The following is a 15,000-nucleotide window of genomic DNA, read 5'->3' on the forward strand; positions in this document are numbered from 1 at the left end:
AAGCACTGGCTAGTCAAAGAGTGTGAAAATAGTTTTTAACTCAGGAAACAAGCCCTGTATTAATATTTTCTTCATTTGATATAATTTGAAACTGGGCAAGTTGCATTGGTCAAAGGAAAAATTGTATCCATGTGTATATTTGCTCAAATGGTTGCTGCTGTGACCAAAATAGAGGTTTATGCCAAGGACAAATCATTAGGGGTTGAGCTTCCCAGTGAGTCTGCTTTTGGTTGTTCATCCTCCTTCCAGAGCAAGAGAAAGGTGCAACTTCCATTGCCCTCCCCACATCCAGGTTCTTGATCAACTAAATTTCACTGAAGTGCAGTCTGTGTTTCTGCCCCATAAAAACAAGGGTTTAAAGGAGAGCAGCCCACCTGTTTGGCCCCCCAGTATTCATTGCAGTGCTGTCAGCATGTGCAGCTGGGACTGAGGGGTGTTCCCTGGTCCCACAGGTCAGGCACAGCCTTTCAGCCCTGATCTTCACATGGAGCAAACTTGTGTTTTACATGGAGTCACGTGAATTTATACCAGCATTTGGTTCAGGATTAAAAGTTTCAAGATTGTAGGGAGACATTTTTGCTTGATCAACATGTAGCATTATCCAATAGGTGTATTCTATAGATCTGTTACAAATTATAATATATCTTTACCAGTGGCACTTAGGATGAATCTGTGTAACTTCAAAATGGGACTATGATTATTAACGAGTATATATGCACAGCTGGTATGAATAGTAGTGAAACACTAACCTTGATATATTATTATTGTTATTATTATTATTATTATTTGGTAAAATGTTTCTAATGCCTGTGCTCAGAGTTACTTCTTAGATGATAAATGAAAGTGATTTGTCCCACTGTGCTAGGATCCTAAATAACATTGGTCTGGTTTGTTAGTTGACATTTTTGGTGAGAGGACTTAAGAAGACAAAACAAGACAAAACAGACAAATAATAATTCTCTATAAGCTTGAACAGACATCAAGAACAGCACCAGCTGCCATATTTGTACCTACTTTGTAGGGCTGCAGGTATGCAAGGCCTTCAAATGAGGCTTCCAGGTAGCAATGGAAACCGATTTCTCATCAGCCGCATAACTACGCCATACACACTACGTGCAGGATATATGATAAAAAAGAAAAACAAGGCAAGAGGGAGCAGGGGATGAAACAAAAAATTGAAAAGCAGATTAGTAACCAATACAAGTCATGGCTTTCTTTTATCATTCATAGCACTGATACATGCCTGAGGGGAGGAAGAATACTTTCATAATATCGCCAGGTGGCTGTCAGGTTTGTTCGGCTGGTGTCGGTAGAATAAAACCGCCAAGAAGCCTGGTATGGGGAAACAATAGAAAAGCACAAAGGAACCAAGAACATGAAGTGACAATGCCACCGCACTGATTACGGAGAGTGGATTTTGCTCAGATTGGGATTTCTACATTAGGGTGAGTAAGTAATTACTAGTAAAAACCTACCAAAGTTTTTATGAATCATAACATGGTATGGTAAGAGTTACTAGCTTTGTGGAAATACCAGAAAATATTCAGCACATAAAGGTGCTCAAAAAAAAAAAAGCATCGTAGTGATTTATTTGTGACAATTCCATAGGGGAAACCCACACAAACTTGCATTCTGAGGTAAAGAAAATGTCATAGTACATTTTGTAAATGATAATGAAAACCAGACTGAAAACATTTAGAAGAGAAGTGAAATATTCTCTGTCTTTTGAAACATTGTTAAAAGTTTAAAACTATGAAATGATTCATTTCAAAGGTGAGTGACCACAGCATAGCATTGAAAATGCATTCACCATTTAGATTTATAACTGCATGTGGATAGTAGGACAGATCCTTAGTTCTACAAACTGGTACAGCTTCCCTGATGTCAGCATAACTATATTAATTTGTTCTAGCCGAGTATCTGTGCTTCCTGTATATTGTCAACCATTAAATGTCTTGTACAGCGTCTAATACAGCGTACAAGGTATTCTTGTACAGCGTCTAATACCCTGTTTTCCTGCACATCTCCCACAATTGCATCTAGAATTCATCTACAGAGTAAGAGGCTATCACTTACTTTGTAAATTGTTCCACTGCTCAATCGTTCTTTGTCAAAAATCTCTGCATTATTTTCAATTTGAAGCTCTTTGGTTTTGGCTTGAAGCCAGATAAATTTGTTATGTTTCTGTCTGCTACATTAAATAGTCCTGTAGTTTCCAACACTTCCTCTCTGGATTTATATATTCAAATAATATTCACACTGTTTGCTTCTTATAAGCTAAACAAATTGAGAAAAGCATGTTCATATTATACATTTCAGTTTCTGTTGTGATAGTTGAGCTATCTTTCAGCCAGGTATAGCCCTTAGCTATAGTGTAGCTATAGATACACACAGTGTATCTATTGCAACATAGAAGTTAGCATGGACTATTTCTGTACAGTCACTTATCAGAAAGTAGACATTATTATGACAAACTAAAGAACTGATTTCCATGGTAGTTCATTGTCAATATCCATAATAGACAATTAAAAAAACGGGGCACTGTTACAGTAGATAATATACAGTTGAGATACACCCTACATTTCTAAACATGAACTTTTCTCCAGAAAACTGCTCTTTTTTTTTTTTTTTTTTCTCTTCTTCCCATTTTTTTTTTTTTTAATTTTGTTTTCTCCAATTGTGCAGCCTCCTTTACAAACTGTGGTTGTTGAGATGATATGTAGCATGTTCGTACCAGCTGCATTATGTATGGGGTAATATCAGCCATATCTACTTAACACATTTCTTGTTCTGTATGTAAGGACTGTAATTAACCTTGGAGGAGTAACATAATGGTAACCTGTATGAAGCTCTTGACCCTTCTCCTGTACTCTTTCTCCTCTGTGTTTCTTACCCTTGGTCACATGCTTTCCAGAGTCTCTAATATTAGGATGGAGTCCTGTATAAATACCTTGAATTCATTGTTTCTAGATCAACAGTTTTGTGTTGAATATATAGTCATTTTGTTGGAATCATTCCAGCCTATAAAGTCATCCTGATCATACTCAGGTTCATTCCTATGTGCCTGCCCTCATCTTTACTATTCTGCCATATACTGGCAAATTTCTATATTGACAATATCTCCATCAGCAATTTTATATTAATTTCCAAATAACTGAAAATACTGAATGTGAAAATGGACATGAAAATGCTGAACTAACATTCACTTTTGGGATCCCACAACAGATGTCTTTCTTTCACAGCAGTTTTGCCCATCAAGAGTCACTTTCTGAGATCAGTCAGATGGCTACTCTTAATTTATTTAGCATACTGTCTTACAATTATTTTGGTTGGACTGTCTTACAACAATAAGAAGAGCTACATCCAAAGCCTAAGGCTATTATATCTGTCCTCTGTCAAACGAACTTTAATTTCATGACAGAAGTAGATTAGAATATATGTTTTAGAAAATATCCCAGACACTCATTCTACATGTACAGTACAATAGTTTCAAAAAGAGCAGATTTATATTTATTAATTATTCTAATAAATATTGAGTGTCAAATACTTAATATTTAGTAAGCATTGAACGCAAATAATGGAAAGCATTTATGAACTTTAAGAATGCTTCAAAAACATCCTGGCATCTAATCTGAACTTGACATGGAACTCTAGTGTATTCAGCTGAGAAGCTTCTTTATTTGGATTTATTATTTCAGAATGAAAACAAACAACAAACAAAGAGCATATGCAGTAGACATAAAACACTTGTATTCGCAAGAAAATAAACTAGGATGTTAGAAGATTATTTCACTTTTTTTTTTTCCCTATTTTTTTTCCCAATGCATCAAATAGAATAAAGCTTGTTGCAAACACATTCTTTATACAATTTTCTCATTTTTAAGTAAGTTAAGCAAAAAAAATAAAAAAATGCTGCTTAATAGATATTATGCTGCATTTGCTTAAAAAATACTCCAAATAATTGACTGTCACCATGATGTCGACACCGGAGCTGAAACCACTTAAAAAAAAAAATCAGACATTTCAGACATTTTGGAATTGCTTGTGCCTACTTTTCTAGCTTTTGAATTGACTAATATTGAAATCAGTTCTCTGGATAGGGCACTTCATTTTCACCAAGTATGTCACTCACCGGAGCACTCTTATCCCTGTAATAGTGAAAACTAGCTTAATATAGATAAGAGTACTGTTCTGTCAGTTGTGTTCTCCAGGGATCAATTCTAATTCATCAACTACAGGATTGACTCAGTTTCTTCATCAGGGATGGAAGAGCTCATAAACTGCACATGGAAATTCTTTATGCACAATTATGGAAGCACACTGCAATCACTGAAGAAACATATTTCATGAAATCAATAATTCTGTTAAACATTATTTCCACAAATTAAAATATTACAACTTGCTCCAGTATGTACTTTAAATCCTCTACTATTATCTTTTCACTGATTTCATATTTACCTGAATTAGACTGGCAGCTGGATTCCTTCTTTTCTCAAAGTGTTTCTGGCGATGCTGTTCCTGCACTTTTAATGCAAATCCTGAACCAAGGATGCCCTGAAATACAAGAAACCATTTTTTAGTAGGTAGTTTTTGTTGTTGTTTGTTTGTTTTTCTACAAAAATACACAATCAAATACAAAGGTTTGATCTAAAGTAAATGTATGCGTACTTTGTGTACTTCAGATAACACATTTATGATGGTATATGGCTGTACAAAGTTTAACAACAGTGCCCATTCATAGTGAGACAGGAGACTCCTTAAGAGGAGTGGTGCTATCAGTGACCTCTGTGGTGCTATCAGTGACCTCTTATCCCAACCATCACTAGGGTTTGTGCTACACTATGTTCCTGCAAATCTAAAGGCCACACAAACACATTCAAATATATATATACAGTCAGGCAGGAACATTCAAAGGAACTTAAGCCAAGAATGATGAAATGACCAGCTGCCAGATATGCCAGATATATATGGACTATAAAATCTGTATCTGCAGTGCTTAAGTGCTTATTATAGCTTTTGATTTTAGAGATGTTAGAAAAAAATACCTTGTTTAACTGATTAAGACCATTTCCTCTCACTTTTTCCTATTTAAATAATCCTCACTGCTTATTCTATAGGAATGCAAAAAAAAAAAAAAAAAAAAAAAGCCAGTGAAATGTCTCCCCTTTTGTCTTTTTTACTCTTGAATAAGTAAGATAAATTTGACTCCTGCTAAATAGATGCAAAGACTGAGAATGTTTCCCTCTTTGGCTTGGAAGGAGTGCAACATTTCTGCTGGACATACATGCCTGTGTTATAAGAAAGAACATTTCCACTTGACTCTCAGTCAGGATAAAACAACATTAGAATTGCACAAAAGGTTCAGACATATCTCTTGTTTTACAGACAGATTCAGCACAAAAGTGTTTGTGAGGAAAATCAGTTTCTGTATATAGAATATGACATGAGGAATAGAAGTTGTGGCATCTCAGATATGTAAAGTTATTCATTTTTTCCATTTCTTTACATTCCTGCTAAGACTAACTTTCTTGCTAGTGGTGACTAGGTAACAAGGAGAATTAATTACAGTAGCTGCCATTAAATGTCAAAGATTCACAAACAGGTAATGTAATATAATTATAATTATAACGCATTATAATGTCAGAGGTATTGAAATACTCCCCCTGCTTAAAGTAAGAAACAAATGTAGTATACTAGATGATTCAATACATTTGGCAAATGCTGACTTTTAACCTTGATTTATCTACATGGTTAAAAACAACTGTATTATTATAACATATATATTTTATAATTATATTATAAATTATTAAAGTATTAAAATATTTATTTTCCATAGGTATTGCACTGGATGGAATACAAAAAAATACAAATATCACTTCTAATTCCATGCTTATTTCACACTGTTTTGAAAAAGGAAGGAAATTCAGTCTTTCACAGTTGTAGATTATACTCACAAAAATGAGAATTATCCTACTTTTTTTTTCAATACAAACTAATCCAGAAAAACATATTGGTTGATTTTTTTTTTTTTTTTAAAATTCTGAAAGAAAAGTGCTAATGTATGAGTCACAATTCATAACAAAAGAAAGAAATTTCAGTCTTACAGAGTAGTATGTTAACTAATTTAGGGTTATTTGCTTGTTTTGTCCTTGTTCAAAAAAATCCCCCAAACTCAAGTAATGACAGCAACACCAAACCTTTTGTTTGGGTGCTACCAGTTCACCAATGTTGTCACAGAGCAAAAGGTCTTAAACAGTTGTTCTTCATGTATAAAGCTTCCTTCAGCTTTTTGTATTGTAACAGCACTAGGAGCTACTGAAGTTTCTATTACAGGTTTTTTTAAGCATACTCACAGCAGGTAGTGCAAAGAAGGAAATGCCAAGTAGAGCAAATCCTGCAGAAAGCAGCCTTCCAAGCCAAGTAAGAGGGGTTTTGTCTCCATAGCCAATGGTTGTCAATGTGATCTGAAAAAAAAAAAAAAAAAAAAGAACAAGGTTTACTGGAGGTCCCTGAGAGGTTAGTTTCAGATTATATACATTGCATGGAACAGCATTTCCACTAAATAATTCAAGACACATGAAATATATATAGTTGTTTCTAAAAGGCAAACATAAATAATATGAATTCATTTTTCTATGAAGACTCAATACTGTCTATGCATAAATAACTGAGATAAATAATAAACATGAGAAAAATGCCTCAATAAGCAATAAATAAATAATAGATTCAAAGGTCTGTGATCTCACAGTTGAAGCAAATGATGGGAAATGATGTGAGTTGGGCTGAAAAAATGATGCTTTTCAGTAGATGTAGAGATGTTTCACCCATTTTCAGCAAGGCTGTGTGTCTTTGCCCAACCACATGAATATAAATTACAGAGGTACCATATTGGAGAAATACAGCAGGACTAAAAGGAGGTTGAAGTTCATAGACAAGATGAAGTCAATGGAAATACAAGCAGTTGCGTTCTCTACAAGCCTGTCAGTACAATTCGAGCTAGGTCATATGAAACACAAAAAATGATAATCAAAATCTGGAAGGAGCTGTAAGAAATTCCTGGTCCTTTCCCTTTCCTTCTCCCAGGCTCAGATATACGTACATGACTCCTGACATGACATTACACCATACAAAGACACTACACAGTACCCGGTTGTGGCAAGGTCCAACAGGTCCTCAGGCTGTTGGACAATGTCAGCTCAGATCTGAGTGGGAAGAGGTCAAGGAGAAAGAGGAAGGCATCTGTAATTCTTTCATGTGGAAAGTGTGTTCAGAGGCACAATTCCAAATGCAGATGACACCAGAGCAGGTGACAGCAGAGTTCAGTGCATGTGAGAGGGGTCTTACAGAATCACTGGATGGTCAAAGTTGGAAGGGACCTCTGGAGATCATCTAGTCCAACCCCTCTGCCAAGCAGGATCACCTAGATCACATTGTGCATGATGGCATCCAGGTGGGTTTTGAATATCTCCAGAGAAGGAGACTCCACAAACTCTCCAGCAACCTGTCCCAGGGCTCTGTCACCCTCACAGTAAAGAAGTGTCCCCTCATGTTCAGCTGGAACTTCCTGTGTTTCAGTCTCCACGTGCAACGCATTGACTGCAGGTCACGTAGATATGCAGCGTGTATTCCAAGGGCTGCTGGGATACTGGCATGTGGTTGTGGCCTACAGAGCATGTCTCTAAGTCAAAACAAAGCAAAGGATTATGGCTTCATGTCTGTGTGTGGCTGGGGATCTTCCCCAGCCCAAGGGAATGTCCTCCAGCCTGCTCCTGGCCCGGGAGGTGTGCCAGTCCCAGGCCCTGGGCCCAGATCAGCTGGGGATAGTCACGTCTCTGTGCTTCCCTTTTGGGGAGCACGGACCCAGCCTGCTGCTCGATGTGGGTGCCAGGAACAAGCCGGCTGAGCGGAGGGTTTCCAAAGGCCGGGTGAAAGGCTGTGAGGCGCGTGATCAGGCAGCGGCACACGATGTTAAAGGACAAAGATAGACAACAGTAGGCTGAGTGCCAAGGACTCCAGGGTCTGTTATTAGCTGAGAACATGTGCACAGAGAATTATTTTACATCGTGTACCAAATGTGGGCAAGTTCAGGCTTAGCAAATATTCTGGCAGGAATGAATTCTTCAGGAAAATGCCTTCTAGAGACAATATTTTGCTTCCAGCTTCCTCAAAGTTCATTCCTATGAAAGACGGCCAAAGCAATTCTATTTAATGCAGGGGTCACCACAGGACAAAAGAAGGAAAGTCTTTTGGAAGTAATTAGATTTAAACTATTTAAGGCTCTGTAGATAGTAAACAGTGCCTTTAATTGCTCCCATTGTTGGGAACAAACTGCGGGTGTAATTTACCCTAAGAAAGCCAGAGTGACTAAAAGAGAGTGAGCTGAATTAAGGCCACAGCTGAAATTTCAAGTGGTTATCAGGTCTCAAGTTTAGTAATGCTAGCTCGGAGGCAGGTGCAACTCTCCACCACCTTGGGTGCTTATCAGGTCTCGCTCTCCTTCCTTGCACCTCTTCACATCCCTGCCCTCATCCCCTTCCCCAGCCTTTGCCAGACTCTTGAGAGAGCCAATGAAACCCAAGAAAGTGGAGAGAACTACCCAAAATTTTGTGTGGTTCACTTCTGCTGTTTTGGTGAGTTGAGTCAGCTCACGGAGATGTCTGAAAAGCACCACGGTCTGCACAAGGCAGTCAAAGGAAAAGCATTGCTGAGACTGAGTGATTAGAAGGAGGGGAGATGGGAATGCTCCCTTTGCTTCTGGCAGAGGTGAACTGATGCACCCACACTCTTGGACCAGCAGAGGGGCTTGGTTTGGTTTGGTTTGGTTTAGTGAACAAGATATTCTGAGCTTTTCACATTAGAGGGCAAATGCAGAACAGTTTGAAGCTATTAAGACCCAGAGAGTAATGAAGCACTTGAACAAATGAATCCCTTGAACAAAAGTTCTTCAAAATTCATTTCTAGGCCAATCATTGTGAAGCAATTTGAAGCTCTGGAATGAGCCCAGTTATTTGGCTTCTATCCAGCTCCCTATCTCTGCTAGATGCTGGAAAGTACAAAGATATCTCCTGCCTGGGCCGACAAGAAGGAAACAACTGTCATCTGCATATTAATGATATTGCCACTAACATCTTCTGAAGGAGTCAAAGATAAACTTGAACCTTTGGGATTTGGTATCTGAGAGCAATCCAAAACCAGGAGCAGTCATACAGACTACATCTTTGGAATTTCTCCAAAGAAAATAATAGAACCATATTAAAGGCCTTTCTCTCATTGTTTTAGGTCCTGAAGAATTGATATCAGTCAATGCTTGAGAGTATCAGTGTCTTGTTGATCACTTTGAGCTGTTTTATCTCAGGATGTTCTTTAAATGGGCATATAGATGTCAGCACCATGCCCTATCAGGGACCTTTTGGGGATTAAATCTTGCAAGGACAATACCACCTAAGTAGCTGTATCTTTAACACAACACAAAGACAAGAGCAACTAGGTAACAGTATCAGAAATACAAAATCTGTGTATGGATGTAGCAAACTTGAGGAAGTAATTAGGGTCAGGTTGTTTATTTAGAAAGAGGCTGGGGCAGAGAAAGGAATGTGGTAAAAAAAGGATTAAGAAACAGTAAAAGAGATAGGAAGGTTTGCAAATCTTGTCTTACTGGGGATACCGGCCTAACAGCCCCATGTCTGTTCACCCCAGCCTAAATGAGGACAACAACCCAAAACTTCTAGAGTTTCTTTCTTTGGATAGGATTCATTTCACCTTACTTGAAACATAAAATATCTGGGTGTTCAGTATAATCTGGTCACACAAACTTGCACAATGGAAAGAAAGATTCTTTCAGCAGGTAACTCATCATATCCTAAAATGCAGGACTGAACAGATCAGATAAGGAAGGCACTGCCACCTAGCTAGATTCAAAAATCATTATGGTAGAACTTGTGTTACATCTCATTGCTAGAGCTAATAAATAAGCTAATAATAAGTGAGACAATATAATCATAGAATCATAGAATATCCTGAGTTGGAAAGGACCCATGAGGATCAAGTCCAACTCCTGGTACTGCACAGGTCTATCCAAAAGTTTAGACCATGTGACTAAGTGCACAGTCCAATCACTTTTTAAATTCAGACAGGCTTGGTGCAGTGACTACTTCACTGGGGAGCCTGTTCCAGTGTGCAACCCTATAATAATAAGGTTATGTAACATCAGTGCCTTCAGTCAGATGAGATAGAGCCCAGAGGCTCCCCCTCTATCCTAATATTTCTGACATAATTTTATGTTCTGGTAGCAGAACTTACCTTTTGAATATTTACCTGACATCAATTAACTGAAAAAATGTGGTTTGCTCAGACTATCATCACATTAAATGGGAAAAATGCCATCAATATTAACTCATTTGAGCTAGTAATTGCAAAAATGTTATTCATCCTAACTTGTTTTGTTCACCTACAGGTCACTCTGGAGTCCCAGAGCTGTTCTGTATCCTACCATTACTGTTGTATACTGCTAAAAAAAATGATATATTAAGAGAAACACTGTTAAATGCATAGGAGAATTAAGAGTCTTAATTTGCAGGTAAAACTACTTAACATACAAACTCGATGCCACTACAGGCACACTCATTTCTAGTTAACACTAACAGTTCTCAGAAAATCATGCATGGTTTGATTGTGAAAAACTTAAGTTTTTGTATGGACTTTTTGTTCCCATATAGTTTTGTTATTTTATTCTGTTAAATAAATTTACCATCTCTAGCAAAGCAAATTCTGAACTTGAACTTTTCATACAACACACACTTTAAGCTGTGTTGAGCAGCACTGTGGGGACTCCAACCATAAGAATATTCATAATAGAAACATTAGCACGATGCTTAAACTGCAGGTTGCACAGTACAATGTGCAACTGCAAATACAGTGCAGTATTCAGATGTAAATTAGTATGCCATATCCTGCCTTTTGTCTCAGTGTAAAACTATGGGCTTCAGAAATGGAATTAGTGAAATGACCATAGCAGGGTACACACTTGAATTATCTGAATTAATGAATGGGTTAATTGCCACATGCTGGTTCTGGTCCTGTAGTGCAGGGCATAAGTGCCTCTAAAAGCTTGAGATTTAAGAAGACTATTTGTGCTTGACTTCAATGCAGTCCTTTCTTTCTTTTACCTCTGCCATCACAGAATTCGGACTAGGATTTGGTAGATACACCATGGTTTAAGTGAGAACAACTTTTGCAAATAAACAAATCGATGAGACTGAGCATTGATTTCCCCTAGAATGCCACACAATCTGACCTTTTCAAAATCTGCATGTGGGTTACTCTGGCAGTAAAAACAACCATGACTAAGAAGCACGTTATGCGTTTCCCACATACTGTTTTACATATTATACAAAAAATACTATTATTAAAATGCAAAGATAACAGGTAAGAGGGAACTCTGATTTTCAGTAACTTTGTTCACTTAAGCACTTTAAAAAATTAAATATATTCATGTCACACTGGAAGAAAAGGTATAGAAATATACAGTATAGATTGTTTTCAGATTTTTTATTATAATTTGTTGTTTTTCCTGCTGATGTTGAGAAAAGATTCCTATTTTCTCAGTTGCACTACTTATCTGACCTATGAATCATGCACTCTCACTTCATAGTACAAAATATACAAAATATTTTAAGCACCACTTTATACAATGATTATTTCTTAGTAGGGTTTTTCCTTAAAAAATAGCAGTCAGCAGGTAGTAGAGAAGCAAATTCTAAAATAAAAATCATAGTCCTGCTGAGAGACCTGCTCTGGAAGAAGGATCTGCGTCTGACATGAGCCTCGCTCAGATGTCAGAGTTGAAGTTTGGGTTTGCTCAGACTTTGCAGTTCCTTGTGCAATGTCTCCCCTCACTAGTGCCTACTGGCAGGTGGGTACAATCCTGTGCTTAGCCCCAAATCCCTGCCTACCCAGTGCTAAGTCACACATGGCTTTGCAGAGATGTAGAGGGTGGTTCCTGGGGAATCAAGCAGCTGAAGATGCACACTTTCCCAGACCCATGTGCCACCACATCCAACCTACGTGACCTCAGGAGGGCGTCTTGCAGTACCATTTCCCCACTTCCACCCAACAAAAAGGGAATGGTGTTTGCAGACTACCAGAGCCTGGGTACCCATCAGCAAGGCCACCAACATCCCAAGCCAGATGCTTCACAATGATGCCAACACAGACAGGTCAGACTGCCGTGAGCCAAATCTGCACCTCACCTTCTGAAGAAAAGTGCCTCTCCTCCTGCACGGACTGAATTATTTCAGTTACAGATAGACAAACCACAAAACAACCCATGGCAGTGTGACTGAGGGCAAATCCTGCTGTGATGGCTTTAGCCAAGATGAATCTTCTGTGCATTCCCATTGCAGGATAGAAGCATGTATTTTATTAGAGATCTGCCTTGATGCTCTAAAGTAACACATTTCAGGAAAAAATATTTTGTCCTTTTGTAGATGTGTAAGTAAAAGCTGTTTGGTGTGGATTTTCCAGACTCCCCAGTTTTGTGCAATAGCACAAAAATACAGTCTTTAGGGAAGACATGTAATAAATCATTATCCCTGAGATGAACAAATTTCAAATGTACAAGCTAATTATACTAATGGGAAATGACCTTGACCTTTGCCCAAAATGTAAAGGAAACTTATTAAAAGTATCTCTCAAAGACTTAAAGTATTTTGAAAAAGGTTTTTGCACAGCTCTGAGTCTGAGAATCCAGGCCTGTCGACAGAGGGTCTGAGGTGACAAAGCTTCATTTCTGCATCCTTCTGATGAGGAAAGGTGGCAGAGGCTGGTTCAGCTCTCACACTTCTCCCAGGAAAACTAATGAGTGTTCTTGGTTATGTCAGCATTAATGATCTCACAGGCTCATTTCACTGTCCAGACACTGCCAGAACTCACAGTGTTTGTTATACTGGACCAAAAAAATAAAAAAAAAAAAGAAAAAGAAAAAACACCTTTTTTTTACTGCCTGACAATAGCTCTGCAATAGGCTTTGTTGGGACAGATTTCCTAAGCTGCTTAAGTAACTCCCACACAGTACAGGGGTCTAGCTCATTACAAGGCATTTTTTAGGGAAAAAAAAAAAAAAAGCTATACATTATGCCATAAAAAAGTAAATCAAATGCTTAGACCTAGGTCCCCATTGTTCATTTAAAGACTTGTTTGTTTATACATGTAAGCATTCGTATAATCCTCCTTCTTTCAGAAAAGCAGTCAGGCATGTACTTGGATCCCACAGATTTCAACAAAGTAAAAGCAGTTGATTTGGTAGGTAAGCAAGAGCTTAAAGGTTCAACTAAATAAGGGTTTTTACACCTGTAAAAATGATTGGAGTATACTGTTGAACCAGAATGGAATATTTGTTCTTTTTGTGCTCAAGGTGTGGGGAAGGAGAAACAGCTTTGCTCTAAAGGGCACTGATGAAATATGTCCTTTGACCGCAAAGCTGATGTAAGAATTTTGTTTTCATTTTCTTTCCTGACACTTCTTGCACCGAAGCCTGTTGCTCTCTAATTTGGATCAAAGCAACTCCTTGTGGGATAATATTAGAAAATGTGTTACTGAAAAATCTGGGTTAAAAAATAAAATGCTTTCTTCTCTGGAAGGTTCATTGATCTGTTTTGCAGCGGAAACTCATAAACAGCTGTTCTGCAAGATGGGATAAAATGAACTATGGATGTGCAAATGAAAAGCTGGAGTATGTAGCCTCTGAGACTGACTTTCTGCCAGTGAAAATGATTCACTGAACAGCACGCTAAGTTAAAATCAACAGTAGATGGAATCTAAAGCACTCTAAACCAGTGTTAAGCAGTATGTATAATTTTTGTATACTTACTGTGCCCCACCACAGAGCATCCGCATATGTGGAGAACTGATTATTTGCATCTTTTTCCACCAGATAAACCAGGAAAGATGAAAAGATGAGTACTAAAAATCCTATGTACCAGGCTGTGATTAATTCCTAGATAAAAGAAAGCAGAGATCAATATCCATTTGAAAGACTGAACAGAATGGCATTTTAAGGAAGACATAATGAAAACATCTATATATGTTTTTGGCATTTGAGTAGTTAAAAGTCAAGTGCTTTCCTACTGATGCAAATTTTCTTAGAAAACAGACCAAATCTACTCTCGATAATTTGATATGCCAGGGTCTTTACTGATGTATATAGAATTACAGTGGCATGTCAAGTTCAAAGTTTTCAACATATTGCACAACATTTTAGTATTTAACATAGCCTCACACGTCTGTGCAAGTGCCCATTACAATTGGTATTGCTTCATGAAATCCTAGATATAGTGGTCAAAACTGGTAAATATTTTTTTCCTTGGATTCTTGTGGAATCCAGTGAAGACATCAGATTCAGTGCCTAGGATTACGTACCTTGCTGTGTGCATAAACTACTGAACCTAATAATTTCCAAGTGCCTCCTCTTCGGTCCATGCGCACCATACGAAGGATCTGTAGGAAACGAAGACTTCTCAGTGCTGATGTTGCAAAAATGTTACCCTGAGTTTTTGCAGAAACAACTGCTATTGAAGCGATGAGAACAATGATGTCTGAAAGAAATATATTATAGAAAAAATTAATGTCCACATACCAATCAATAGCACATTTATGTACATGAGCTGACTGCGGGGACTAACGTGAGACTTGTGGTGGGTTAGATTCGAAGCACAGAGAAACCTGTTTGAGGTAGGAGTGTGAGGCGAAGACTTGTGTCAAAATATGTCCTGAGAGATCTGCAGGGTAAAAACCGAGAGGAGCAATTTTGAAAACTTATGAATAAGAGCAGCAGAGTTGAAGGATCATCATGTTGGAACTTTGAAACCTGGTGTAGAAACCTGTACACATCAGTAGATGGATGTGAACTTTTTCCCTTTATACTTATTCTCATAGCAACTTTCCTGTGAAAAGACAGAAAAAGACAGAAAAAGACAGAAAAAAAAAAAAAAAAAAGAGCTGCTT

At 37.8% G+C, this 15,000-nt stretch overlaps 1 protein-coding gene across 2 annotated transcripts in view; it reads right to left on the reverse strand.

The window, feature by feature from the left end:
• The window catches only part of KCNQ5 (potassium voltage-gated channel subfamily Q member 5), a 291,673-nt gene that overhangs the window by 35,852 nt on the left and 240,821 nt on the right, over positions 1 to 15,000 (reverse strand). For both annotated transcript variants that reach the window (XM_082758048.1, XM_082758047.1), the window contains exons 4-8: positions 14,416 to 14,591; positions 13,868 to 13,993; positions 6,354 to 6,464; positions 4,459 to 4,554; positions 1,015 to 1,109 (exon numbers count right to left, since the gene is read on the reverse strand). In XM_082758048.1, coding sequence (XP_082614174.1) covers positions 1,015 to 1,109; positions 4,459 to 4,554; positions 6,354 to 6,464; positions 13,868 to 13,993; positions 14,416 to 14,591 — 604 coding nt within the window. The remainder of the gene's footprint in view (positions 1 to 1,014; positions 1,110 to 4,458; positions 4,555 to 6,353; positions 6,465 to 13,867; positions 13,994 to 14,415; positions 14,592 to 15,000) is intronic.

The sequence above is a fragment of the Aythya marila genome (genome assembly GCF_965140915.1).
Source record: "Aythya marila genome assembly, chromosome: 3".
In the NCBI taxonomy this organism is placed as follows: Eukaryota; Metazoa; Chordata; class Aves; order Anseriformes; family Anatidae; genus Aythya; species Aythya marila.